Consider the following 25,665-nt stretch of genomic DNA (forward strand, 5'->3'; position numbering starts at 1 on the left):
CCCGCCCCAGGCTCCGCCCCACCCGGCGCTCAATGCGCTTGCGCGGGCGTCTCAGGCTCCGGGCCCCGGCGGCAGTGGCTCTTTTGTTTCCCCGCCGGAGCCCGAGTCGGATCCGAAGCTAGGGTCTGAGCCCGGGTCAAGACCTGGTTGGATTCGAATCGCGTCCGCATCCCGGGCTGCCCGATGGGGTGCGCCCCCTGCCTACCGCCCCCGGTCTGTGCCGTCGCCTGAGCCCCGGCCTGCCGGGCCCGGCCCGCGCCATGGAGCCCGGCCGCGGCGGCCTGGAGGCCGTGGGCAAGTTCGAGTTCTCGCGCAAGGACCTGATTGGGCACGGCGCCTTCGCCGTGGTCTTCAAGGGGCGCCACCGCGAGGTGAGGGGCAGGCGAGCCCGGGCAGAGCCCTGGCGAGGGCGGCCCCCCGCCCCGGGGGCCCCCACCTTCCGCTCCAGGGACCCCCTTATCCCCACCGCCGGGCACTCCCCCCGTCTCCACCTCCACATCCCGGAGACCCCCTAATCCCGCCGGGGACCCCACATGTACATAGCCAGGAGTCCCCTCATCTCCACCCAACAGCCCCGGGACCATATCCCTCTCATACACTCCTGACCGGTCATCTCCAGGGACATGCCAGGTGCTTACCTGGCTTGGGCAAGGCCTTCAAGGGGTTGCCAGGTTCTCGGCACTTGAGGGACACCCACGCTTGGTTTTCAGAAACACGACCTGGAGGTCGCCGTCAAGTGCATTAATAAGAAGAATCTCGCCAAGTCTCAGACTCTCCTAGGGAAGGAAATAAAGATCCTCAAGGTGAGCCGACACCAGAAGCCAGAGGGGCGAGGGTGGTGGGTGAGTCCACCTCACTCACCAGAAACTTGGCTTTCTGTCCTAGGAATTGAAACATGAAAACATCGTGGCTTTGTACGACTTTCAGGTAAGGCTTGGGGCTGTGGTCGTGGTGGGGAGGGGGTGTGCTCCCCCCAGGCTGGCCCCAGTGCAGCCTCAGGCCCTGGTGACTCACGTTCCCAGGCCAGCTAACTGCTGGAGACCCTGTCAGGAGTAGATTGTTCTAGGCCCGCCTCTCGTGTTGGGGGAAGAAGCTGGGCACCCCTGTGTGTGGATGGGTGTTGGAGACCTGATGGGACCTTGGAGACCCCACCCTCAGCCCAGTTCCTGGGTCTGGACTTCCTCTGGGCATGTTAGGAGAGCTCCCACCTTCCCCAGCCCCCCAGCTGCCACGGGCACCAGCACTTTTCCACCGAGGAAGGTCTGGCTACTGTGTGGCCCTCCGGAGGTGTCTGACCCAATGGTCCCGAAGGTGAGTCCTGTCCCCTTAGCATGAAGGCAGGATAGCACGAAGGCTATCCTGCCGGCCTGGACCACCTGTCTGGGCCGTCCGATTGTTTGTTGACATTACTCCAGTGGCCTGGCATTGGCCAGTGTCTCCCTGCGTCAGACTGGGGGAGGGGAGGAGCCAAGGGAGATTCCTTCTTGCTGGCAGTTGGGGCCAGCCACCCAGGCAGGAGGCAGGAGGGAGGCGGGCACCCAGCTGATGAGGCCACCCCAGGCCTAGCTGGCCCAGAAAGCCGAGGCCAGCTTCCCCCAATGCCTCTGGCCTGTGGGCATGGTGGTGGGACCCAGCCTTGGCCCGGGTCTGAGACCCTGGAGACCCAGTTTGGGACCGAGGAACCTGAGGCAGCAAATCTGAGGGCCAAAGTGCTGACTAATGGTTTTGAAACCTGTTTACTGAGGCCACGGGACCAGCCCCTGGCTGAGGGGAAGTTCCCAGCCCAACTGTGTTTTGGTGGCCTCCTGCCTCCTGCCCTGTTCTCCCTCCCTCTTCAGATCTGGGCTGTGGCCTTCGGTGCTGTGGCATGACTTGAGGTGACTTGGGGAGGTCCCATGTCCAATGTGACAGTGAGAGTGAGTGCCTGGAAGCTGTGTCCTGGGGCTAAGAGGGCGGCCCCCTGTCTCCTCCTCCTCTGTCTCCTCTCCCACTCTTCCCTACCCGCCCCTGCTCCACACACACATACACACATCTCTCCCTTCTTCCCATCCTGGCTGGGCCACACACCTGGTTGTGGGCAATGCCACTTCCGCCAGGGCTGGCAATGCTGTGGCTTCCCCTGTGCGGAGGAAGTGCTTAGGGGCCGGCCAGCCTCTCCTTTCCAGGCTCCTCACCTGGGACTCTGTGCTCTCAGCCTTCGGAGTGTAAGGTGGCTCCCCAAGTCCTTAGACACCAGTCTGAGACACGCTTTGTTTAGTTGCTAAGTCGTATCCAACTCTTGTGATCATGTGGACTGTAGCCCGCCAGGTTCCTATGTCCATGGGATTACCCAGGCAAGAATACTGGAGTGGGTTGCCATTACCTTCTCCACTGAGACACCCATAGGACCCAGGAAATCATGGCTTTAAAAAACAATTAATGATTTGACTTAAAAAACAGAAATGAAGAAGCAGTATAAAAGGGGTATGGAAAAAGGTGACTCACCACCCCTGTCCCAGTGAGCCGCATCTCCCCCAGAGGGTCTCGTTGGGGTCAAGACACATCCTCACGCACATTTTTGGTGCCACACCATCTACTGTCCCACTATGGTATTTTTTGCTTAAGTGTGTGTCTTGGAGAAAGTCTATGTCACTCCACATTAACTGTCTCAGTCTTGAGGTGAGAAATGACACCCCCTCTCCTCCCAGGAAAATTAGCCCCCATTCCTTCTGCAAGATTCAGAGCCCAGGCTCTAAAGCTAGGTGACCTAGTTCCAGTCCTGGTTCTGCCACTTAAACTAGCTGTGTGCCCTTGGACAAGTATCTTAATTTCTCTGTGCCTCCATCTCTTTCTCTGTAAAACAGAGTCTGGAGTTGTTTGGTTGAAACTGGGGGGCTAGTAAGCACTGTGTGTCTTAGTGTTGTTAATGATTGTGGCTGTGGGTGTTATTTGCAGCCGTGGGGCGTTCATGGCCCATATTCCACAGTTGACCTCACCAATCTGCTGCTGATGGAACATGGGGTTATTCTGGGATTCTGACATGTCAGCAGTGTGGTGGTGACTCTCCTTGATTCACCTTTGCCATGTGTGTGTGTCTGCAGGGTGGATTCCTAGAAGTAAAAGGATGCATGTTTTAGTTGGAAACAGTTGCCAGATTGTGGTCCATTGAGGATGGACCGTGGACACAGCAGTGCTGCCTGCGAGAGGGCCTGTCTCCCCACATCCTTGCCAGGAGATCTGTTATCAGAGTTCCATCTTGGCCTCTCTGAGAGGTGGAAAATGGCATCTCGTATGGTTTTGTTTTTCACTTTTGAGTGAGGCTTAGCATCTCTCCTTGGGCATGTGAATACTACGAATGCCTCCTGCCCAGGGATGTATTCCTGTAGGTCTTGTGATTCCCAAGGCTGGACAGCATGGTGGTGAATGGCATGGGCCCTGTGCCATACTGCCTTTCTGGGCCCAGCTCCCCCATTTACTTACCTGTGTGACCTTGGGCAAATTACTCAGCCTCCTGGTTCCTCTCTGTTACCCAGAAAATTGGAGATTTTAACAGTACACCTGTGTTGTAGGGTGATTGTGATGACAACTTGAGTCTATATATATCAAGTGCTTAGACCTGTGCATGCTAAGTCGCTTCCAGTCATGTCCAACTCTTTGCAACCTTATGGACTGTAAGCTGCCAGGCTCCTCTGTCATGGGATTCTCCAGGCAAGAATACTGGAGTGGGTTGTCATGCCCTCCTCCCTGGGATCTTACCAACCCAGGGATCGAACCCGAGTCTCTTATGTCTCCTATACTGGCAGGCGGGTTCTTTACCACTAGTACTACCTGGGAAGCCTGTTTAGACCTGTACTTGCTACTTAGTAAGAGCTATATAAATATTGTTGATTTGTAGGAACTCTTTATATATTGGAACTGTTTATATATTAAGGAAAGCCCTTCTGTGATAGTTTACAAACATTCCCCCTCAGATTGCCTCTTGTCTGTTGAGGTGGTTTTGTTTTGTGGCCATATGGAATAGTGACCGTTGTCAGGCCAAGCTGATGTGGGTGAGTGGTAGGTAGGGTGGGGTGGGGGGTGGGGGTGGTGCTCTGTCCTGAGGCCTGCAGACTTGTGGGGAGGCACCTGGAGCCCTGGTCTTTCCTTGAGGGGTAGAGGGTTGGGCCCTTGGTCTTACCCTAGCCTGCTGTGTGGTGTCCAGATGTGCTCTTTCTGGGGAGAGCAACCATCCTAGGAACCTGGGGACCAGCCCTGCCCTGCATGCCCCCTTCCTGAGGCCCGCATGCCGTCTGGCTGGTTCCCACAGCTGGATGACTCACTTTCGCCAGCCTGGCTGACAGAGCCAGCCTCTTGTGACTTTGGGCTGGTGGACACCCCGTCGGGGGTGGGGGGGTGGTCTGCCTCCCTGTGGGAACTTTGAGGACGGTGCCAGCCCTTGGCCTTGCTTTTTTCAGAGCCCCGGCTCAGTAGTGGGTGGACTTGGCCGTCCCAGGGAGGACCGTGTCGATTCTGTATTTTCCATTCTGGAAGTGTCCCTGCTTTTCCCGAACCAGGGGCAGGCCCGGCATGCGGGAAGAAGGGGGCTGGAGAGAGCAGCCGGCCTTCCCTCCCCCCACTCCCGGGAGCCGCAGGCACACAATGGAAGCTGAAGGAGGCTCCCTAAGGAAGGAGGGTGGGCCTTCCTCCTCAGGGTGGGGCCGGGCATCCCTTCCTGTCTGGGCGATGTCCAGGAGAGCCTGGGGGCAGGGAGCAGCCTTGCTCCCGTGGGCGGCCGCGCTCTGGCGCTGGCTGTGGCTTTTGCCACCTTGTTGGGAGCCAAGACAGCCCACTCCCCAGGAGGTAACTAGGTCAGTGCCCGCCCACCCACCTGCCCACCAGGCCCAGCCCAGGATCACCAGACAGAGTGGGCTCGGCCCAGCCCTGGAGCTCGGATCCTATTAAGCAAAGCACCTTAGCACCCTGTGGCGGGGCAGCCTCCTACGTGCCTGGGCGCCCGTGCCAGGTTGCTCAGGACACCTGGCCCTGACACCCAGGCCAACCCCATCCCCGGGGCTTGTGGGCACACCGCTGAGAGACAGAGAGGGTTCGGGTCATTCCACCTTTAAGGCCTTGCCCGTTCACCTCAGGCGCACAGGTCAGGGCTCACTGCCCCCTGCCTTGGGGGCCGCACATTGGGGTGGTCAGGACTCCGGTTAGGACAATTCCCCTCCCTCGCCGGTTGTGTGAGAAGCAGAATTGCAGGACCTCTCTGCCCTTAAATAGGAGGACATCACTGGGACCTGCGCAGTCCTCAGGTTGCGCTGGGGGTGACTGGAGTGATGGAGGTGGGAGCCCCGGTGCGCTCCCTACAGGACCCGGGGGTCTGGGGGGCCAGCGCCTCAGCCGTGTGGGTATTCTTGTGTTAATGAGATAACGGACCCCCAAGGACAAGCTGGTAGTGCTTATCTGCCTACCTTCTCTCGCTCCAGCGATCACTGCAGCCCCAGGAAGCAGTCAGGTGTCGAGACTGACTCTGGACTGACCCCTAAGCAGGAGGCCTGCCCTCTGGAGCCCACTTGCTCCCCACTCCCTGGGGGAGTTTTTGAAGACCAGATTTAGCTCATGAGGAGGCAGGCCGAGGCAGAACCTTTCCAGGCTCTGGGTGGGCAGCAAGCTGCCAGGGGCTGACCAGCTATGCCCTTGAGGCCGCACTGACCTCTCTTCCCCTAGGGGGCCCAGAGAGTCGTCTTCTTCAGGGATGGGTGGGTGGTGGGGGACACCCAGCGAGGCCCCAGGTGGCAGGAGGGCCTGGGCATGCAGCCTCCTTGGAAGAGTGTTCCACTGGGGGCTCTGCAGGCCCTGTCGTTGGGGCTCTTGTCGTTGGACCTGACCTGGGGTCGGTATGGCCTGGGGCCTTGGGCACGTTTCCCGACCTCCTCAGAGAATGGACAAGGCTTGTGCCAGCCAGCTGGTTTAGTGCCTTACAAGCTGATGCCACTGGCGGGGAGATAGGCCCTGGCCTAAGGGGCCCTCTAATGCTAGGTTTGAATCCCACATGGCGAGGTGGGGTGGGCGTGACTCCCCCCGCCCCCCAGCCTTGACCCTCTATGCCCAGTAGGACCTGTGGGCTGGCACCTCAGGAGGGAGTGCGTCTGGCCTGGCATTTGAAAGCTCCCTGGCTGGAGTAGGTATGGTGGGTATGGGGGTCCCATGGATTCCTGGGTGCGAAAGACGGCATGTTGTCCCTGAGGCCACAGGGACCTCCCGGTGAGGAGGTGATCTTGAGTTGTGGGTGCACCCAGATTTGGGGGACGGCGGCTGGTGTGGAGTGCATCTCCCAGCCAGCAGGCCCCTCATCCCCAAGCAGGCATGGTGGTGGCAGCGTTCCTGCCAGGCCTGGGTGACTCCCTGGGGACAGACGCCCCATGGGCATGGATGCTGCATCCATCTCCTGTCCTTATCACTCGGTCCCTGGCTCGGTGGGTGAGTTGGGGACTTTTCTGGGGAGCAGGGGCCCTGAGTCCCCACTCTGCTGCCCCTTTGGCTGTGCAGCCCAGGCGAGGGGCCAAGCCTCTGGGCCACTCGAGACAAGGGTGCTCCCTGGTGAATGAGTTTGGGAGCCTACTCAGCATGTCCGCAGAGGTGGCTGTGGTCTTGGTGACAGCAACTGAGGGAGCAGGTGGCCTGGGTGTCACGGGGAGTGGGTGTTCCGATCTCCGGGGTTATTTCTGGGTCCTTATCTCTGGATCCTCTGCTGGGAGCCTCCGACTCTGCTCCTGAGCCTCCATGTGCCTTCCTTTGTCGTGATCTCCCTCTTTCTGTCCCCCTGTCTCCCTGTGTGCCTTCCCCCCGGCCTGGGCCCCCCCAACCAGTCCCCGTGTGACCTCCTAGGACTCCCTCCCGCCCCTACCCTGAGTTATCTCTGCCCACAGCTGGCCTGGGAGGGCAGGGCCTGCAGGCAGCTCCCACGCTCTCCTGGAGGGAGGGGCAGGGCCCCTGTGGACTTCTCTGGGCAGAGCCTGCCCCCCTCTCGGAGGAGCCCCAGCTGGGCACTTTGGAGGCTTCTTGCATGCCTGCTGGGATGCAGAGAGTAACCAGCCTGGGGAGGCAGGGTGGGGACGTGTGGAAATGGACTTGATCCAGGCCCCAGCCAGCTCCAAGAGGTTTCCGTGTTGACCTCATCCCTGCTCCCTGGGCTATTTCCACCCCTGTACCCACAAGCCCTCTGTTGGTAGAGCACTGGAGGCGGGAAGGTGGAGGAGTTTTCTTGTTACAGGGCGCTGACATTTACATAGGGGGTGTCACTAGTGGCTTTGTGTCCCCACTGGTGTGGGTCTGATCCCGGAACCAACCTCCTGGGGCAGGGTGACTGAGTCGGGATCCTCTGTCCTACTGGCTGGGGATGGGGACATGTCTGGGACCTGAGTAGGGGTGTAAGGCAGTGGCCCGCTGCTGAGGGGTCAAGTCTATCTGGGCCTCAGGTGCCCTCCCCAAAGGCCACTGAGAAATGTCCCTCCTGCAGCCACCTCCCCTTTGGGGCTCCCTCCTTGCCTTAAGAGCTACAGGGCCTGCTCACACACTTGCCCCCTTGCATGGGGGCCAGGGGTGGGTTAGAAGTTGGAGTTCCTGGGAGTAGTGTGCTGGTGGGGAATGAGGACTTGGTGATTTTGCAGTGGGGTGGTGAGGGACTCTTCCTGGTTTCCAAGACCCTGCAACATAGTGGCGCTGAAGGGGCTTGGGGACCTTGTCCTGTCTGGCAGAGCCCCCACAGTTAGGGAAAACCCCACCTGGGGAAGACTGGAGGGGATGGTCTGCAGGAGAGCAGAGAGGTCAGGTCCACACCTGCCTGGTTGACTTGGCTCCTCCAGCCTGTTTCCTCATCAGTGACCTGGGATCTCAAGGGCACCTCCCGTAGGGACACTGGTGGGGGTTCCACACTGGCCTAGGCAACGGGCCCCTAAGTCTTGCAGGTGTGGACCGAGCCAAGGAAGCCGATGTCTCCTCGAGGCCATGGGTGGCCAAGAGCTGATCCGGAAGCTGGCCTGTACTCCTGGCCAGCAGTGGGCTGGCAGCACTGACCTGTAATCCTTTTGGCCTCTTTGAGCCTGAAGGCAGGAATGGTTCCCTTGGCCCGAGAGACAAGGCCCTCATACCCCAGTTGTGTCATTTGTGCAGGCCTGGATCCCCTACCAAGGTGGGTCTACTCGGCCACAACTCGCCACTCAATAGGATAGGGAGTCCCTTCAGGACCTCAGGGCTGGAGCTGACCCTGACCCTGTTGGAGTCATGGGGTTTCTGGGAGCCCTCCCTGAAAGGCGAGGTTGTCACTCCAGCCCTGACATCTCTCCTGGGACCTCTGCCCCTTTCCCAGCTTTGACAGAGTGATACGATTGGCTCCTCTTCCTGTCACTTAAGCTCACTTGGCCCTCAGATGTCCTCATGTCCTGGTCACTAACCAACTGGCTGAGCCCTGGCATGACCCCTGGAGCTGCTGCCTGAGCCCAGGCAGTATGTTGAGGGCAGCTGCAGAGGCCGGACACCCAGGTCACACTGGGGCTAAGCCAGGCTTCCCAGACGGTTGGCAGACTGGGGGACAGGGCGTGCTCCCCACCACCTCTCACTGCCTTTTCTGTGTCCTGCAGGAAATGGCCAATTCCGTCTACCTGGTCATGGAGGTGAGTCCTGGTGGCCAGCTGTGAGGACTGGGAGGCTGGGCCCTCCTGGTTCGCAGGCCCTTTGTCACTGGGGGTTGGAAGTTGTCCTCATGTCTGTGGGCTTATCAAGCCAGCAGCCCAGCAGTCCCAGCAGGGGCTGAAGGGGTGGTGAGCGTCCCTGTTGACCTCCTTGAGAGTTGCAAGGCATGTGTGCCCCAAGTGCCAGGGGAGCAGGTGTCCTGGGGTTGGGTGATGGGGAGACCTGGGCTTGGCTGCAGGGTCTACCCTGGCAGCTGACCAAGACATGTGGCTGGTCTTTTGCAGTACTGTAACGGTGGGGATCTGGCCGACTACCTGCACAGTGAGTGGACACCGTGGCTGGATGGGCTGCGCGCTCAGGTTCACCCTGACCCAGTGTGAGAGGTGGCCTGGTGTGAACGAGCTTTTTTTAGGCCTAATGGTGGTGGCACCTGCTGGGAAGGATGGAAGGGTGTTTGGAGCCCCATTAGGGTTACATGCTATGTCAAAACCATGAAGGATGATGGCTTTGCAGGGCAGACTTGGTCTGGAAGGGTCACTCTTGAGCTGGGCTCCATTCAGTCTGCTGGGATGTGGTACCCTGTGGGATGTCCCTATGGCCACTGATTGGCGGCTCTGCAGGAGACAGGCCTGTCCTGAGCGCTCTGACCTCCAGAGATCCCTGGCTACCCACAGGGGGCGGGCCTCCCCAGGGTCCTGGCAAAAGTGGGGAACTACTCTCTCACCTGTTGGATCAGCCTTTCACTTTGAAGCTGGACCTGGGGCTTGTCAAGAAGCTGCTGGCCATGGTGTTTACCCTGAGCAGTAGGTGGAGGAAGCTGCTGAGAAGTGGTCCTAACCTGCGAAGGGGCAGGGTGTGCTGGGCAACACCATGGAGCTGGCAGATGGGGAGGGGACACCGGAGCAGCTCAGGGTCAGGTGGTGTGAAGGATGGGTTCAGAGACTGCAGGGGGAACAGTAGGAGGCCCCTTGCTCTGGGTGCCCGGGTGAGCTGCGCCGACCTGAACCCCGTCTCCCTGCAGCCATGCGGACACTAAGCGAGGACACCATCCGGCTCTTCCTGCAGCAGATCGCGGGAGCCATGCGGCTTCTGCACAGCAAGGGCATCATCCACCGGGACCTGAAGCCCCAGAACATCCTGCTGTCGAATCCTGGGGGGCGCCGCGCCAACCCCAACAACATCCGGGTCAAGATTGGTGAGGCGGGGTGGCTGGGGCCCAGGGGCCAGGGGCCTCAGCCACCCTCCTCACACATCTCTCCTTGCCTGCAGCCGACTTCGGCTTCGCCCGGTACCTGCAGAGCAACATGATGGCAGCCACGCTTTGTGGCTCCCCCATGTACATGGTAGGTGGATACCCCCAGCCCCTGCTGCCTCGTCCTGTCAAAGGGGACCTCCATCCACATGGGAGCGGGGTTCCCTCCCGTGTCCAGAGCTGAGCCCCATCCTGTGGTCTCACCTTGGGTGGCAGCTGACACGGATATACCATTTGTTCCCTGCCATGTCTATGGCGTTTGACACTTGGCTAGTGTCTGTTCTGCCTGGGTGGCACCTGGCTGGTGTCTGTTCCGATTGGCTGATGCCTGGCTGGAGGCAGACTTTGGTCAGCACAGTTCAGTGTCCATGCTCACCACACAGACTTGTACACCCCGCAGGCCCCAGAGGTCATCATGTCCCAGCACTATGACGGGAAGGCAGACCTGTGGAGCATCGGCACCATCGTGTACCAGTGCCTGACAGGGAAGGCGCCGTTCCAGGTGAGGGGCCCAGGGCAGAGGGCTCCGGTGCTCGTCTCTGCAGCCTGCCATAGTCGTGGGTCATTACAGTCCTGCAGCCTCCCCTCCACTTGCATGACGTGGTCACCCAGCTTCCCACTGTGCAGTCACTTCAGGGCCCTATCCTGCTTAGAGCCTAGGCCGGAGTCTCCACTGGCTCTGGAGCACTCCTGTGTGTGTCCTTGTGTATGTCTGAACCAAGTGTCATGGCCTCCCTCCCACCCATTCCAGTGCCGGAGTGAGCCAGGACATTGATACCAGGACCCCAAGCTCTGGGGTGTACCCTGCATTTGGAAGGCAGTGGCCTGTCCTGCACTGGACCCCAGAGGGCCCATGCGTCTGAGCCTACCCCACAGATACACGCATCCTGCGGTGACCTCATGGCCTGACCTGGCAGCTCTCCTTTGCCACCAGCTTGCCCCAGAGCCTCTTGTGCCTGCCCAGTGACCTAGGCCAGCCTCCACCCCCTGCTCCCTCCACCCCTCCCTGCCTACTGTTTTTCCCCTGTGGGCAAGCACAGGGCCATCCCTGGCTGGCATGTCGGCCTTGGGAACGTTGTACCCTCGTGCCTGGAACAGTTCCTGGCACATAGCAGGGCTCAGTGAATGATTAATAAACACGCATGTGCCAGCCACGTGTTATCAAGGGAGGCAGGGCCCACTTGGGGAGCGAACTTACTCTAGGGCCTCCTTCTGGAGCTAGCGCATGGGCTGCTTTTCAATTTTAAGGAGCAAACAACCAGTTACAGCAGTTACCCAGAAGTCATCCACAGCAGGTAGGCGGAAGGCCCAGCAACCTTCTCTGGTTCCCCCCAGCCTCTGCCTTTGTGCGGTCCCCACTATTCCACAGCCTGAGTGAGGAGAGGGGGAGCCCCTTCCTTGGAAGCACTTGAGGGCCCTCAGTGTTCAGACAGACAGGCTGGCAGTGCTGGACCACGGACTTCTTGTGGTCAGAGGTGCAGAGTGGGCAGTGGCCAAGTGGAGCAGGTGCTCACTCCTCACCCCCTGTCCCCGCCTTCCAGGCCAGCAGTCCCCAGGACCTCCGCCTCTTCTATGAGAAGAACAAGACGCTAGTCCCCACGTGAGTGCCCCTCCCCTGGCGGCAGACCCCCGCCCGCTTCCTCTCTGCCCCGACCAGGCTGCCCTGTCAACGCTATGCTCTATGCCCCCAGCATCCCCCGGGAGACCTCGGCCCCACTGAAACAGCTGCTCCTGGCTCTGCTTCAGCGCAACCACAAAGACCGCATGGACTTCGGTGAGTGCCGGCCCACCGGCCCCCCTACTCCTTCTGACAGGCCTGGGGGACAGGGGCCCTTCTAGCTCTTGGCCCTGCAACCCTCGTCCTGTACCCCCAGCATCCAGGGCCCCGGTGGCCACAGTGAGTGGGTTTCCCCATTCCCACAGCTCCTTTCCCAGCTGCACAGATAGAAAAACCCCCACTTGTGCAACAGGCAGCATTGCTGGGAACTGTCGGAAGGGTGGGTGGAGCCAGGCCTGGGCCACACTGGGGGTGCCAGATGTGTTCAAGAGCAGCCAGCTGGGGCTTTCTCTCCCCCCGCGCCTGGCGTGAGGCAGCCAGGACAGGGGCCAGAGCCTGCTGGAGCTCAGGCCCACAGGAAAGGATGGTGGGGGCCCAGCCTTCACCCTGGGAGCCCTGGTGTCGGACCCTCCTGAGCCCCAGCCCAACCTTTCTCCTGCAGATGAGTTTTTCCATCACCCCTTTCTTGATGCCAGTGCTGCTGTGAAGAAGTGTGAGTCCCCTGAGGGTCCTAGGACACCCATGCCTCCTTTCTCCCCATGGGCTTCCAGCCCCACCCCAGGAGGTTGAGGGGTACAAGCTCCCCAGCCCTGCTCCAGCCTGTAGTCCCCAGGGTCCCCCGAGGCCGTGGGGTGGGCTCGAGCTCAGCTGACTTGGTGCAGCGGGATTGGGGAGGTGGGGGCAGGGGCCTTGCACAGGTCCTCTCCCTGGCTTCCTCTGGGGGTGGGGTGGGGCCCCAGCCAGCTTTTGTCGTGGGCGAGGCAGGAGTGTGCAGGGCCTGGGAGCACCCCGTGCTGACGTGCACTGCCCTGCACCCTCCACCAGCCCCGCCCGTGCCCGTGCCCTCGTACCCGAGCTCGGGGTCTGGCAGCAGCTCCAGCAGCAGCTCCACCTCACACCTGGCCTCCCCACCGGTGAGTCACGTGCAGGGTCCAGGCTGTGGGCTCCTCTCCCCTCGGCTTTGGGGTGTGTAGACAGCTGCAGGAACCCTGTCGGGGCTTCTGTCCTACCCCAGCCCCCACATTTATTTCTGCAGCATTGTCTGGTCAGATGACACCAGACTTAACACGTTCTGCTTGTGGACATGGAGGAGTTAGAAGTGGGTGAAGTCTCCTTTGAGGGCACCCCACCCCCGGCCCCCGTTTCCTGGAGGCTGACCTGATGGCTGTCAGCAGGTTCAGGGCTGCGTCAGCTCTGAACCTTTTTGTGCATGGGTGGACACGGACAGGGCCCCCGGGCAGGATTGTGTGCAGGGGTCCCTGTGTCCTGGAACTTGATGCCTGCAGCCCATGTTCCCTGCACAGGGGTGGGGTGAAGTCTGCCGAGGTTGTGTGCAGGGTTGGGGGCGTTGAGACTTGAACCTCCATCTGTCCATCCGTCCATCCTGCCAGGCAGGGACCAGGGCTAGACTGGTGGCAGAGAGAACACCTCTCTGACGCCCCGTCTGCTGAGCGTGGCGCAGGGCCAGCGCAGGGCCGGCGCACAGGCAGCCTTGCCCCCTGTACACATCCCCAGTGCGCCAGGCTGTACGACCCTTCACAGAACAGAGGGAGAAGTGAAGGGTCGCCCGAAAGGGAGTCTCCCTGGAGCCTGTGGGAGTGAAGTGCTTCCTCACCCTGGGGGGCGGGTGGCTCCGTGAGATGACGGTCCTTGTGGGGAAGTCACAGGCGAGGCGTGACCCAGTGGGAAGATCGTGCAGAGCCCTGGCCTCGTCCCCAGCAGCCCCGCCTCCCCCAGGCCCTGGGCCTGAGTCTCAGCGGGCTCCCCTCTGACCCTCCAGTCCCTGGGGGAGATGCAGCAGGAGCTCCAGAAGACCCTGACCTCCCCGGCCGAGGCCGCTGGCTTCCTGCAGGGCTCCCGGGACTCAGGCGGCAGCAGCAAGGACTCATCCTGCGACACTGACGACTTTGTCATGGTCCCGGCCCAGTTTCCAGGTAAGGGACCCCCCACGAGGTGGGCAGGGGGCTCGTTGCTGACATGTCTGACACACCCCTATGAAGGGACTTCTGGAAGCTCCCACCCCAGATGAGCTTGGTCATTGAGTCAAAGCTGAGTCCTGCTTTTGGCCACGCACAGGCCCCACACCCTGGTGTGTCCAGAGCTTCCAGAGCACCTGCTCATCTGTATCTGAGTTGTAGCCTCTGCCCCGCAACCATTCCAAAGCCCTGTCCTGAGGTCCTCAGTTCCTCTCCTGACCCTAGATGCTGGCGCGTCTCTCGCTGGCCCTGGCCACCAAGACTGCTGAGATGGGGCTGGGTGGGAGCCAGCTCTGGTGTCCAATGGGCGACCCTGAGCCTGTCAGCTTGGCTCTGATGCAGAGCAGAGGCCTGGTACCCAGCCAAAGGCATCGCAAGGAGGGCAGCAGGAGGGAGGGTGGGGACCTGAGGATACAGGAGGAGGGGTCAGACCCAGATTGGGAGGTGTGGACACTCGGCCTAAGGTTGGCTGAAGGCTAGTGGTCAGGGGAGGTACCAGGGTCTCCTTTAGAGCCCTGAGTCCAAACAGGCAAAGGGAGATGGCAGTGTGAGTGCCAGAACGGGGGCAGGAGAGTGCTGGGCCCCACACGGCCCCCACCACCCCAGGAGGAGGTGCCTGGGTCCAGCCTGACCCATCTCCTGTCCACAGGTGACCTGGTGGCTGAGGCAGCAGGTGCCAAGCCGCCACCAGACAGCCTGATGTGCAGTGGGTAAGCATCCCCCAGCCCTGTGCCCCTTGCCCCCTGTTCTGGGGGGAGGGCAATGCCTGCTCTTAGGTTATCTTTCAACCCTCCGGGTCAGAGTTTGGGCAGGGCCAGTGCAGGATGGAGTCCCCAGGATGGAGTCCGTGTGCACATTTGTCCTGAGTGTGGGGATTGCCTGTTGCTCTGTCCACAGGAGCTCGCTGGCGGCCTCCACAGGCCTAGACAGCCGTGGCCGGACCCCGTCTCCTTCCCCCCCCTGCGGCAGCTCCCTTAGCCCCTCAGGGTAAGTGGGGCAGGGGCCACCTGGGCTTCCCTTGGCGTCACAGCACACCAGTACTGAGCCAGGCCATGCAGGAAACAGTCATGTCTGGAGGCTGGGCAGGCTGCCAGGCCCCTCATGGGTGGTCCAGCGGAAGGGAGGGTTTGTGGTGGGAAGGATGCAAGGTGGGGGCTGGGGCCCACAGGGGCTGTAGGAACTGCCAGAGACCAGTGTCATCAGCCCCGCTCCCCAAGCTTGTAGGGCCAAGGGGGCAGGGATGCCCAGAGCCCATAGGAGCAGCCCACTCACTGTCCTGTGTCCCCTTCCTACTGGCTGGTCCCAACCAGAAGCCACAGTGCAGGTTTGCGGGGAGGGAGTGCCCAGACAGTCCCCGGTGCCCACTGGAAGCAGTACTGGCCATGTGCAGAGACAGGGAAGCAGGTGGCTGGAGTGGCCTCTGCCCTGGGATGTTGGGCCTGGGGTTTAGCCCAGTGCCCCGCCTGCAGTGACCCCGACCTCTCTCTGCCCACCACAGCCGGACCGGCACGTTCTCCAGCAGCAGGTGTGGGGCCTCTGTCCCCATCCCAGTCCCCACGCAGGTGCAGAACTACCAGCGCATTGAGCAGAACCTGCAGTCACCCACCCAGTACCAGACAGCACGGTGAGTGCAGGGGCCCCCCACTGGCCAGGCTCGTCTGTGGTAAGAACCCCACTTGGGTGGTGCAGGGCCATCTCTCAAGCACAGTTGTGCAGGCTGCGCACTGCGTAACTGTCAGTGCCACCACTTGCTTCGTGAACATTCTGGCACTCTTAACTGTATGGTGACTGCTTGTGTTTATAAAACTGATGGTGATTTGTGTTAAGTTCCAAAAGAGAGTGGGAAGGGGTACGTTTTTTAATTAATTCCCAGAAGCCCTTCTGAGTTGGCAGTCACCCTGGCAGGGACTGGGGATCCCCAGCTGGTTTTGGCTCCTGGCAAGGCCCATTATTTGAATGGAGGGGGACAGACACATGGCATGCTCGTGGCCCTTGCCGAGCATGGCTGGGGACCTCACACCTTGTACCTGCTTGTCCCCAGGTCCTCTGCCATCCGCAGGTCAGGCAGCACCAGTCCACTGGGCTTTGCACGGGCGAGCCCATCACCCCCATCCCACGCTGAGCACGCCGCCCTGGCCAGGAAGCTATCCCTGGGCGGGGGCCGGCCCTACACACCGTCTCCCCAGGGTGAGCCTGTATACTGCTGGGAGACCCAGCCTCTGAGCTGGGATTGGGTGTCTCCACCCTGGGGCAGGGGAGGGTCTCACTCCCCATCCCATGTTGACCCTGGCAATTTCTCTTTCCCCCAAGTTGGAACCATCCCTGAGCGGCCAAGCTGGAGCGGGGCACCCTCCCCTCAAGCATCTGAGATGCGAGGTGGCAGGTCCCCTCGTCCAGGTGGGTGCAGCCCGAGCCTGATTGATGGGTTTGAAGGTGGAGCTGGGGAGGGGCAGAGGAGCTGGGCTGACCTCCTCGGGCTCGCCTATCACTGCTTAGAACAGTGGTTGTCTTCCTGTCCACAACCATCATGTTTTTTTAAGATTTTAACTATACTTTTATTTCTTTATTTTTGGCTATGCTGGGTCTTATGGTGCTGTGCGGGCTTTTCTCTAGTTGTGGCGAGCAGGTGTGCAGGCTTCTCATTGTGGTGGCTTTTGTTGCAGAGCACAGGCTCTTCAGTAGTTGCAGCGTACAGGCTCAGTAATTGCAATTCCTAGGCTCTAGAGCACAGACTGATTAATTGTGGTGCACAGGCTTAGTTGCTCCACAGCATGTGGGATCTTCCTGGATCGGAACCCATGTCTCCTGCTTTGGCAGGCAGATTCTTTACCATCGAGCCACCAGGGAAGCCCCTATAATCATCACTTCTTATGAGTTGAAGAGAGAAAGAAAATTCCATAAGACTTTTTAACAAGCTCCAGCCTTCAGGTTATGGAGGCTGACTACGGGGTTCAAATTCAGCCCTCCCTCCTGTCATGCTGTGTGACCTTGGGCAGGTGTCTCAGTGTCTCTGTGCCTGTTTCCTAAGGTACACCGTAGAGCACGGGTGCGGTGTGGCTCGGTTGACTGTGAGGGTAAAGGCAATCCTGAGCAGACTGGGGAGCAGCAACCATACACTATTGGTTGGTGGTGTGGGCGGGTCCAGGTGTCCACGGATGGCTGTGACTGGGCCCATCCCGTCCCCTCCCAGGCTCCTCCGCGCCTGAGCACTCTCCCCACACCACCGGGCTGGGCTGCCGCCTGCACAGCGCCCCCAACCTGTCCGACCTGCATGTCGTCCGTCCCAAGCTGCCCAAGCCCCCCACGGACCCACTGGGGGTGGCGTTCGGCCACCCACAGGCCAGCCCCCCCCAGCCCTCCCACGGACTTCAATCCTGCCGGCCCCTGCGCGGCTCGCCCAAGCTGCCCGACTTCCTGCAGCGGAACCCCCTGCCCCCTATCCTGGGCTCCCCCACCAAGGTAACAGGGCCCCAGACCTCCAGGGGGTGGGTGGGAGTGACACTGTACTCCTCCCACGTGCCTGGGCCACTGGGCTTTCTCCCTGGTGGGATTCCCGCAGGACATGAGGGTCCCCAGAAGCCGGAGGTGGGGCCTGCATGCTCCAGCACACCCGGGCCTGCCCTCTGCACCCAGATCTTTTGCACTGGCTGGTGGCTGACTCCATAAATCTCCCCATTTACACGCGGAGTCCCGCGATGAAGACTGGCCCCCAAAGGCAAAACATCCCTTGGCCCTTGATGGGAAGTCTCCTGACCCTGGTCCAGCGTCCAGAGCGCCAGAGAACCTAAGCTGCTGCCATGGGCAGATGATTTAGTTCATCCCTTGCTTCAGTTTTTCTGTCTGTGAAACAGGGCTAGGACCTACAGCCACCTGATGGTGTCTGTGTGAGGGCATAGGTGCACACGTGTGTGCCTGGTGTGGTACACATCTGCGTGTGTGCCTTTGCTCCAGCACAGGACGGAGTCGGCCACACACAGGTCTCACTCCTTTGCTGTGAAGACCTGGGTCAGTGAGGGTTGGGCCTTTGTGGAGGCGTGGGGCCTTGCAGATTCAGGCCAGCACTGCTGACCCCGTCAGGATGTTAGTGTCACCATGCAGGTCATTCTCAGCACCTTCCCTGCTTCTCCTAGACTGTGCCCGCGTTCGAGTTCACCAAGACCCCCAGCTCCCAGAACCTGCTGACCCTCCTGGCCCGGCAAGGCGTGGTCATGACGCCGCCACGGAACCGGACGCTGCCCGACCTCTCCGAGGCGGGGCCCTTCCAGGGGCAGCAGCTGGGCCCTGGCCTGCGGCCCACCGAGGACGCCAAGGGCCCCTTCGGAAGGTGAGTGTTGAGGATTCCCCCAACACTGCCTGGGGAGTTGAGTCCCGGCCTACCTGCTGTTTGCCTGCACCTCACTCCCTCCACCACCCCTTCTGAGCCTCAGTTTGCACATCTGTTCAATGGGTGACAGTAACTGCCTGGGATGGGCAGGGCTGGGCACGCTGACCAAGCTGTGAGGTCCCCAGGCCCTGCCTTTGGGGTGTGGGGGGCCAGCTCTGGGAAGTGGGTAGACTGGTACCCCCCGGGGTGGCTCACGGCACCTCTCCACCACCCTTCACCCTGCAGGTCCCTCAGCACCGGCCGCCTCACAGATCTGCTCCTTAAGGCTGCATTTGGGACGCAGGCTCCCGACTCAGGCAGCACGGACAGCCTGCAGGAGAAGCCCATGGAGATTGGTGCGCTGGAGGGGGCCCATGGGGAGCTCTTTGGGAAGTAGGGGGGCCTGGGAAGTGGCGGGAGGAACCTGAGCGCCTCTTCTCACTCCCCCAGCGCCCTCTGCTGGCTTCGGAGGGAACCTGCACCCAGGAGCTCGCGCTGGGGGCGCCAGCAGCCCTTCCCCCGTAGTGTTCACAGTGGGCTCGCCCCCCAGCGGGACCACGCCACCCCAGGGCCCCCGCACCACCATGTTCTCAGGTGAGGACTGTCTGGTGGCTTTGAAGCTGCAGAGTCGGTGGCCCACACCATCCTTCAGGAAGCGGGAGGGGCGGTGGCTGATGGCACCAGTGGAGCAGGGGTGATACCCTGGGCACCGGGGCACCGCCCTCATGCTGAGGCCCTGGTAGGGTCCTCCCGGTAGGGTCAGGAGTCCGGGGCTCAGAGCTTCCTCTGGGTGGGCACAGGTCATGCAGACAGGCCTCTGCAGCCCCCACCTCTGAACTCCAGGGTCCCACCTACAGTGGACGGAGGCCCGGGAGTGGTGAGGCCTCTGCTGTGGGCTCTGCTCCCTGGAGGGAGAGGAGCCGGGTGGTGGGGACCAGACTTTGTGTCTCAGAGTGGCAGAAGATTGATGGGGAAGGGGCGGCCTTGGTGGGGGCCCCTGCTCACCAGCCCTCTCCCCACAGTGGGCTCCTCCAGCTCCCTCAGCTCAGCCGGCTCCTCCTCCGCCCGCCACCTGGTGCCTGGGGCCTACAGTGAGGCCACCCTCGAGGTCCCTGCCCCCGGTCACTGCTGCAGCTTTGCCGACCCTGTCGCCGCCAACCTGGAGGGGGCTGTGACCTTCGAGGCCCCCGACCTCCCTGAGGAGACCCTGATGGAGGTGAGGGCTGGGGCCAGGGTGAGGCCCGGCATGATCTCTGGGCAGGGCTGGTCACGGGGCTGTCAAGGTCCGTCGCTCAGCCTCCTCGTCTCCCCAGCAAGAGCACACGGAGATCCTGCACAGCCTGCGCTTCACGCTCGTCTTTGTCCAGCATGTCCTGGAGATAGCGGCCCTGAAGGGCAGCGCCAGCGAGGCGGCCGGGGGGCCCGAGGACCAGCTGCAGGAGAGCGTGGTGGCCGACCAGATCAGCCTGCTGAGCCGCGAGTGGGGGTGGGTGTGCCCAGCGGGTGTCCGGCAGGGAGGCCGCCTGGGGTGTGGGCCCCTCAGCCCCCTGACACATCCGTGCCGCCCTCCAGCTTCGCAGAACAGCTGGTGCTCTACCTGAAGGTGGCTGAGCTCCTGTCCTCAGGCCTACAGACTGCCATCGACCAGATCCGGGCCGGCAAGCTCTGCCTGTCGTCCACCGTGAAGCAAGGTGAGTGCAGATGGCTCAGGCTCCCAGCAGGGTCGGGGCAGGAGGCTGTGAGCTCGTGGGGAAGAAAAGGAGGATGAGGTGATTAGGAAGGCCTTTCTAAGGTTACCTGGTGCAGGCCCCACCCAGGTGGGAGAACAGCCAGGGGGACCGTAGACGGCCAGGTGCAAAGGCCCCGAAGCAGGGCCCTGTGTGTCTGGGAGTGGGAAGGCACTGTGTGCATTGCTGGGGCAGAATGCATAGGAGGTAGGGTCAGAAAGCTGCCCCGGGGATGGAGTGAGGGGCTTTTTGCCTGTTGGTCCCCACTCCTGGGGTCAGCCTGAGCTGCGAGGTCCCCTCCTGCAGTGGTGCGGAAACTGAACGAGCTGTACAAGACCAGCGTGGTGTCCTGCCAAAGCCTGAGCCTGCGGCTGCAGCGCTTCTTCCTGGACAAGCAGCGGCTCCTGGACCGCATCCAGAGCGTCACTGCCGAGAAGCTCATTTTTAGCCATGCAGTGCAGATGGTACGACCTGTGGGACCCCACGTGGGGAGGAGCTGGGAGAGTGGGCCAAGGAGTGGGCAGGGCTGGTCGATGGCCACAGCTCTGCCAGACTGCAGAGGGTGTTGCTCCACCATGCTGTCTACTCTGCCAACCAGTGATACACAGGCCACTCCAGCCCCAGCGGGGAGCCCAGAGCTCACCTGAGCTTAAGCCCCACAGTATGGCTGCATAGTCCAAGTGTATCTCTGGCCACACCCCTCTCTGAAACTCAGTTTCCTTACCAGGAAAACAGGGGACCTGGTTTTCAAGCCTCTTCACAGGCAAGTTGGTTTCTTCTGCAGTAGAAGAAACCTGTGCAGGCAGTCCAGCTCGGAAGACACAGCGTGAAGACAGCTAGGGGCATGGAGGGGCCCTGCTCAGTGGTCTGCCTCTATTGCGTTCCAAAAAGAGTGGCTTCTAAGGCAATCTGTTTTTTGAAAAAAAGTCACTTGTAGTAAAAGCAACGTTTGAATAACGTTTGGGAAAAGTCTGCCTTCTCATCCTCAAACTCCAGGGGTGACCGTTGCTAAGTTATGCCATCATTGGCCAGCACTAATAGTGATTGGGACTGGGTCCGAGGGAGCCCTCTCCCAGGCGGCAGTGCTGACCTGGGGGCAGAGCTAGCCACCCTCGGGATCTGACCTGCAACCCCGACTGCCCGAGGTGAGCGAGCATCTGTTTAGGCCTCACATGACTTGGGCAGTGCCTGCACCATCCTGCCCCGTCACTCATGCCCTCCAGCCTGCAGGCAGTCAGCCCTGGGTCCTCCTTCCCTGTTGGGGGGCAGCCAGACCCAGCCTCCACCCTCGCCCGGCAGGTGCAGTCGGCCGCCTTGGACGAGATGTTCCACCGCCGGGAGGATTGTGTCCAGCGCTACCACAAGGCCCTGCTGCTCATGGAGGGACTGCAGCAGATTCTCACGGACCAGGCGGACGTGGAGAACATTGCCAAGTGTCAGTGCACCTGGGCCTGGGGGAGCGGGAGGGGGCAGCCGGGCACCCGCTCACTGGGTACCCTCTCTCTCTCTGTCACTGCAGGCAAGCTGTGCATTGAGCGGAGACTCTCAGCCCTGCTGACTGGCATCTGTGCCTGACCTCTTGGATGCCCGGCCTGTGGTGCCGAAAGGATGGACCTTCTCTGCAGATCCGTGGGACAGGGAGCAGTGTGCTGGCCGGGCTGGAGACAAGCCTGTGGCCTTGACACTGCTCGCTGGTGCTGGGGAAAGGACCTCGGCTCCCTACCCAGCGGCCAGAGCCAGGCCTCAAGCCACGTCTCCATCTCCGGGGCTCCTCGGCCATGGACTTCAGGGTGGTGGAGGGTCCCACCCAGCACCTCAGCACAGGCCAGTCCCCTGGCCTGGCTGACGGGCAGAACTCCTAGCCCAGCCAGTGATCTGAACTTCTATCTTGGCTGCCTCGATGGCAGGTGGGGATGCGTGAGCATCCCCCAACCCTACCCAGACCCCAGGGCCGTCATGCTGAAGACAAAGGCCCTGAGACCATGATGCCCACTCAAGCCAAAGCCGCCAGGCCTGCCCAGTGGATCCACCCAGGAAAAGGTGTATCCTCCTGGCTCCCTCCTCTGCCCTTCCCCGAGACCACCACCCAGCTTTGTGAATCACCCAGCACTTTATGCAGGCGGACTGGACCCGGGGCTGCCACTCGGTCCCGGCTGTTGCACTATGAGGCGCATGTGCACACCCGTTTTCACATGTACGTGTATAAACAGCCCCGCGAGCACATGTGCTGTGCCCGCCACCCGGGACCCTGTTCGGGAGACAGCCGTCTTATTTAAATGTTCTTTTAGGGACGGACAGTACGAAGCACCGAGCTTCCAAAACCCAGCACAGACGTTGCAGTCTTTCACATTTTTCTCCTAAAACGTGTCTTATTTTCTGCAGCTCTTTTACTTCTTCTTTTTTTTTTTTTAAAGAAAACTCATACGAGTTGACGTTTTGTTTTAAAAGGGTGGGAACAGGGCAGGGACAGCCTTGGCAGTGATGCTGAGCCCTGGGGGGCTGATGTTGCTGGGCGCGTGTGGTCTGCGCTTAGCTGTCTGCTCTACCTTCACCCTCGCTTCCTGCCTAAAGATGGTGGGCAGGTGATGACCGTGTTTGTGCAAAAAGCCTCCCAGTCCAGCTTTCACAGTAGGTTTTGACATCAAGTCACACACCCCCCAACACCCAGATCCTGGCCACATTTGGGGGGGTTGGTGGAAAAGCCCTCTTCCAGGCCCTAGGGGGCCCTTCCCTGATCTGCCCAGCCCTGCCCAACTCCTCTCAAACCTGTTCACGAGGATGCAGAGGGGGCCCCAGTCCATCACCCACAGCTTTGAGGTCTCACCCCAGGCCCAGGCAAAGACCCTCATGTGTTTCTCTCTCAGTGATACTTGAAATCTTGCCTCTGTGCTTGGACCTAAAAGCAGCAAGCAGCCCTGGGACCCGTTTCTGTCTCATCACCAGTGACTTGAGTTTCTCCTCCAACACAGAATGTGTTCATATTTATTGCTTTATGATCAGCTGGAATCAGGGCCACTGGGAGGCCAGCGTCATGAGAGTAGCCACTCGCAGCTCTGTTCGCTGCCAGCCTCCCAGGGCGCAGGGTGCGTGCTGCCAGCCCGTCCTGTTCTCCATGACACAGCTCTCTCGATCTACCTTAAAAAACGTTTTGTGTGACCCCCACGCCCCCCACCACACACATTTATGTTAAATTGTGTAATATCAATTTAAGGAAATAAATGTCTGGATTTGTTGAGCTGCTGTTACTGATGGTTTGTCACTGTCTTGTTCTGTTACCTCCTTTCTCAGCTCCCCCATCCCCATGTCCTTTAGCATCACCTGGAGTTTGGGGATCAGGCTCAAGGCAAAGCTGAGGAGCTCAGTCTTCTGGTGGTTCACCAGCCGCCAGACCGTAACAGCAGCCACAGCATTTCCATCCCCACCCTCAGTGCAGGAGGGTCCCCCACTCCACATCGGTGTGGGTGTGAGAGGCTGTGGTTTTGATTTGTACTACCCTGATGGTTAGTGACTCCCAAGTGTCTTACGGGTTTGTCAGCAATTTCTAGACCTTTCCTATTTTAAGTTCCTTACCCATCCTTGAATTGGATGGTTTCTCTATTGTTGAGTGGTTTGCATTTTTTAGACTACATATTGTTTCAATAGGGTAAAAATAACTCATTAAGTTACCAAAGAGGCTAACCACAATGTGAGATAAAGTTCCAGGAAAGGTAGCGATAAGAGGAAGTGGAAGGTGGGGCCCCAAAAGGCTGGGTCCCAGCAGGGCTGCTCCAGTCTGGCTTCCTGGAGTGCGTGTGCTCCCTTCTCTGTAGACAGGAAGGGTCATGCTGGCGGAGAGGCAGCCCCTTCCATTATGTGGGGCTCCCCCGTATGTTAGAAACATCAAGAGGATTAAGACAACCATGACATTTTGTTGTCACGTTAATAGACTTCATTTCCTACAGCAGTTTTAGGTTCACAGAAACATTGTGCAGGAAGTACAGAGAGCTCGCACATACTACTCTCTCTCCCCCCCTGCCCCCTTCACTGCCCCATTAATAACCTGCATCGGTGGAATTCATCTGTTACCACTGTTGAACCGACATCGACACATCATAACCCAGAGTCCACGGTTTATGTTGTGATTCGCTCTTGGTGCACATGCTGTGGGTTTGGACACGTGTTTGGTGATGTACCATTTCAGTATCATTTCACTGCCCCGAAAAATCCTCTGCGCTGTGTTCATTCCACCGATGTCAATCCCTGTCCCTTTACTGTCTCCGTAATTTTGCCTCTTCCAGAATGCTGAAATCATACAGAGTGTAGTTTATTCAGAGTGGCTTCTTCATGTCTTTTCATGGCTTGCTTGCTCATTTCTTTTCAGTGCTGAATGATACCCCCGTCTGGAGGTACCAAGTTTATTTATCTGTTCACCTACCAAAGGATGCCCTCTGGCTTCTCAGTGTCAGTATTTATGGGTGAAGCTGCTATAAACATCCCTGTGCAGGAGCCTGACAGTAAGGAGGGCCCAGGAGAACTGGCTGGGCCTAGGGGTGCAGCAAGGATACAGGAGGGGCTGGCTCCCTGCTTACTTTCTGTAGACCTTGCATTGCACGTTCCTGGCATGCCCACAGGGACCCTCGGCCAGGAGGCCCAACTCAGGGATCTGTCCCACTTCAAACTGCCCCCTGGGCACCCATCTCAACCTCACAGGCTTCAGTGTGCACTCCATAGGTCAGAGATGGTGAGATCAGAGCTGCTGGCCTCTGGATGAGAGAGCAGGCATGCTTGGCACTGCCATGGCTGGTTTGCAGGAAGCCGCCTCAGTGGCCTTTTCCTTTCATTCTGTCTCACCTGATGCAGGACCTGAGAGCAGGGCCCCAGGCTTCTATGGTCCTGGCCTGTTGATTCAGGCCCCCCGCCCCCAGGCAAAACTCGGGGTCTTGGACTTGCCCCTGAGACTACCCTCACCCTGCCCGGGTTTCCGTTCCAGCACAGTGGGCTTCTTGGTTCACTAGGGCAGGGAGAGGCTGACTGATTTCCAGGACACAACCCAAAGTCCCCATCATTGAGTTTCAACAGCTCTCCTCAGCAGCTCTAGTTCCTCTGCCGTTTCAGCCATCATAGTTGTCCAGGTCATGCGCTCACACGAACAGCTCAGCCTGGGCCCTGTCTCCATCTGCAAGTGCCAGAGCAGGGCCCATACCTCCGGAGCTGCAGAGGCTGAGAGTGGGAAAGAATCGGCCCCTGACAATGGGTCTCTGTCTATGGTAGGGGTTGGTGGCGGGGGGGGGGGGGGGGCGCTCTGTATGAAGGTGCCCTGCTGCTTCTCAAGACCGCTCAGCCACTTGAGTTCCTCAGACCATGCGTGACCTTGACCTTTACTCATGCCTGGAACCCTGGTGCCGCTCTTTCCTCCCTTCCCCCAGAGGGATAGGCTGTCCTGGGGCCGTGGGGTGGGGGTTGTTTAGCACAGGTCAGCTGTCCCCTCCCACCTGCCTGAGCTCTTGTCCAACCAGGTCTGATCTGTGTGTGCAGAGGAGGAGGCTGAGTAGAGTTTGGTTCATGAAAGAATCCTTATCAGCAGTCACGGATCTACTTTCTTTCCTTGTGGATTTGCTTGTTCTGGACGTTTCATATAGAGTTGACCCATGAACAATGCGGTGGTTAGGGTCACAGACCCTTCAAGCAGTTTGAAAATCCACATATAACTCGACAGTTGGCTCTCCGTATCCGTGGTTAACACATCCGTGGATTCAACCACTGGCAGACTGAGTCCTACTGCAGTTCGGATTTAGTGACACAAACCCCATATAAGTGGAGCTGCATACTAAACCCTGCATTGTTAAAGGATCAACCGCACGTGGAGCCACGCACGATGAGGCCTTTTGCACATGGAGGCCCCCATGCCCATGGGGACCAAGCAGGAGCAGGATAAGAAG

The 25,665-nt window shown here is 60.0% G+C and overlaps 1 protein-coding gene across 10 annotated transcripts; it reads left to right on the plus strand.

The window, feature by feature from the left end:
* Positions 1–34: 34 nt before the first annotated feature.
* ULK1 (unc-51 like autophagy activating kinase 1) lies at positions 35–22,992 on the plus strand. Of its 10 annotated transcripts, XM_081541735.1 has the most exons (29): positions 35–371; positions 711–803; positions 886–927; positions 1,218–1,311; positions 8,601–8,633; positions 8,937–8,973; positions 9,674–9,847; positions 9,922–9,995; positions 10,305–10,406; positions 11,446–11,504; positions 11,596–11,678; positions 12,124–12,174; positions 12,507–12,595; positions 13,462–13,615; positions 14,307–14,367; positions 14,555–14,644; positions 15,156–15,281; positions 15,699–15,844; positions 15,968–16,054; positions 16,848–17,116; positions 17,788–17,981; positions 18,267–18,376; positions 18,471–18,614; positions 19,043–19,236; positions 19,334–19,506; positions 19,593–19,711; positions 20,054–20,211; positions 21,047–21,182; positions 21,267–22,992. In XM_081541735.1, the coding sequence occupies exons 3-29, from the start codon at positions 896–898 to the stop codon at positions 21,320–21,322; spliced, it is 3,045 nt and encodes a 1,014-aa protein (XP_081397861.1). In that variant the 5' UTR covers positions 35–371; positions 711–803; positions 886–895; the 3' UTR covers positions 21,323–22,992. The 10 variants fall into 10 exon arrangements, with proteins under 10 accessions (XP_081397861.1, XP_081397857.1, XP_081397858.1 ...); XM_081541731.1 differs by lacking the exon at positions 1,218–1,311 and having other exon boundaries at positions 20,054–20,232; positions 20,986–21,182; XM_081541732.1 differs by lacking the exon at positions 1,218–1,311.
* Positions 22,993–25,665: the final 2,673 nt, after the last annotated feature.

This window comes from Giraffa tippelskirchi, chromosome 11, assembly GCF_054371585.1.
Source record: "Giraffa tippelskirchi isolate mGirTip1 chromosome 11, T2T-mGirTip1v1.2.pri, whole genome shotgun sequence".
NCBI lineage: Eukaryota > Metazoa > Chordata > Mammalia > Artiodactyla > Giraffidae > Giraffa > Giraffa tippelskirchi.